Source organism: Cyprinodon variegatus, unplaced genomic scaffold (genome assembly GCF_000732505.1).
Source record: "Cyprinodon variegatus isolate N-32 unplaced genomic scaffold, C_variegatus-1.0 Scaffold348, whole genome shotgun sequence".
NCBI lineage: Eukaryota > Metazoa > Chordata > Actinopteri > Cyprinodontiformes > Cyprinodontidae > Cyprinodon > Cyprinodon variegatus.
Genome location: NW_015150801.1, coordinates 142,734 through 144,535, shown reverse-complemented (window position 1 = coordinate 144,535; position 1,802 = coordinate 142,734). Strand labels below are relative to the sequence as shown.

General features: G+C 38.9%; 1 protein-coding gene across 2 annotated transcripts in view; it reads right to left on the bottom strand.

Moving 5' to 3' along the window:
* Nucleotides 1-1,043: 1,043 nt before the first annotated feature.
* kcnmb2 (potassium channel subfamily M regulatory beta subunit 2) overlaps nt 1,044-1,802 on the bottom strand; it is a 21,202-nt gene continuing 20,443 nt past the window's right edge. For both annotated transcript variants that reach the window (XM_015385793.1, XM_015385792.1), the window contains exon 5: nt 1,044-1,491. In XM_015385793.1, coding sequence (XP_015241279.1) covers nt 1,207-1,491 — 285 coding nt within the window. In that variant the 3' untranslated portion in view covers nt 1,044-1,206. The remainder of the gene's footprint in view (nt 1,492-1,802) is intronic.

Below are 1,802 nucleotides of genomic sequence, written 5' to 3'. Positions count from 1 at the left end.
AACGGAGAGTCTCCAGACTGATCTGCGAGTGAAACCTTGAAAGCTCGCGAGATCAGGATGGTCTCACGAGGCTACCTTTAGAGGGGAACTCCTTAATTCAGAGATGGTGATTTACCTCCACATACAAACAAAACACCTCATCAGGGCGACCACAGGTATGGTAAGTGACTGGCCACCCTGCAGCTCTGCCTCTCTGCACATCCTCTTAGAAAACAAGTGGAAATAGTTCTGTTTTTAGTATTGATTGATTGATTGATTGATTGATTGATTGATTGACTAAGACATCTTTACTGTAAATATACACTTTGCTGTATTTGCTTTGGTTTAGACATTTACTTGATTACCTACTAAAGGTCCCATTAGGTGTAATGATTCTGCCCGTAGTGGACTCCTGTTTAAGTTTCTTTTTAAGTATTTAGTTACAGTTTGATTGTCAATCTGTGTCATTGGTTCCTTTTCCATGTTGTGATATATTAAAGCAGTGTTGTATTTTTTAAGTTATCCTCTGCTTGCTCCCTATCAGTTAATTAGTCCTTGCATTGTTTCTATTCCCCATATATACACCAGTTTCTTCAGTTGCTCATTGCTAGATCCTCATCATTTGGTTTATTCCTATCTAGAGTCTCACAGGTTTTTGGTTCTTGAGTTTCCTTAATGATCAGTTCTAGACTTTTTATTTTGTATTTTTACTCTTGCCTGCCTTCTTCTACTCTGTATTTGGATCCAACAATTACATCCACCAATCCTGACACTAGGTGTACCTTCCACAGTGACAGTACATGAATTAGCAATGTGTGAAAAAGACTAATATTCCTGACACCAATAATTTCCCATGCTTAAAGGTGCAATAAAAAGATGGTGTTATGTATCCTCTGATCCACTGAGCTAAAGACAAATAAAGACATGTTAGTAATGTAATTTAAAATTGAGTCAAAGTTAATGAGCTGCAGCCATGATTGCTTTCTGCAATTATAAAGTACTTTTCAAATGAACTCAATTAAAACCTACTGTTTGTGAACCACAAAAAAAAAACAAACAGGAACACATTTTTGATGTTTTGAAATAGTCTTTGTTCTGCATAGATGTCATCCATCAGTCAGCTGTCTTCTACCGTCCCTTTTTTCTTTGATCACTGAGTCGGACGGAGCGATCAAACCTTTAAATTAGTCCTTGAGCTCCGATCTGAAACCCGCCGCCTCGTAGGCTTCACCTTTTGATGCGGCTGAGTCTCTCACACATGACGGAGAGGTACTGGGTTAGCTTCACCATGGCGATGATCACAGATCCTCCAATCAAAGAGAAGGTTGGCCAAAATAAAGAGTGAAAGACAGCGATCCGACCATAAATCTGTGTCATGATGGCGCTCCCTGTCTTCTCCGTCGGGTTGACGTAACACTGGACTGTATGCTGAGACCTGAGTCGCTGGGAAATGTTCTGAACTATAGCGTGTGTCGCAGCGTAGTTCTTATGGCACTTTGGAATGTAGAAACACTAAAAAAGCAAACAAAGAAAAAAAAATCATTGGATTCAGTCTGATAAATGACATTTCCATATGTTTTCAATGTATCATTCTACTGTATATTCTTGACTAATGCTTAAATATTATGGTAATACTGTCAGGATTTGGTTTTAAGGTTTTTGTGAGGACCCAAAAGCAGAAGCTGAGAGGCAGGGGTGAGATCTTTGAAGGTTTAATTAAAGGAAAATTCCGGTTTTTAACACTTTTAGCCCATTTTCTGTAGTGTCCAGGATGAAATCGAATGATCAACACCAAAATTTTGACGATTGGTCCTGTCTCTGCT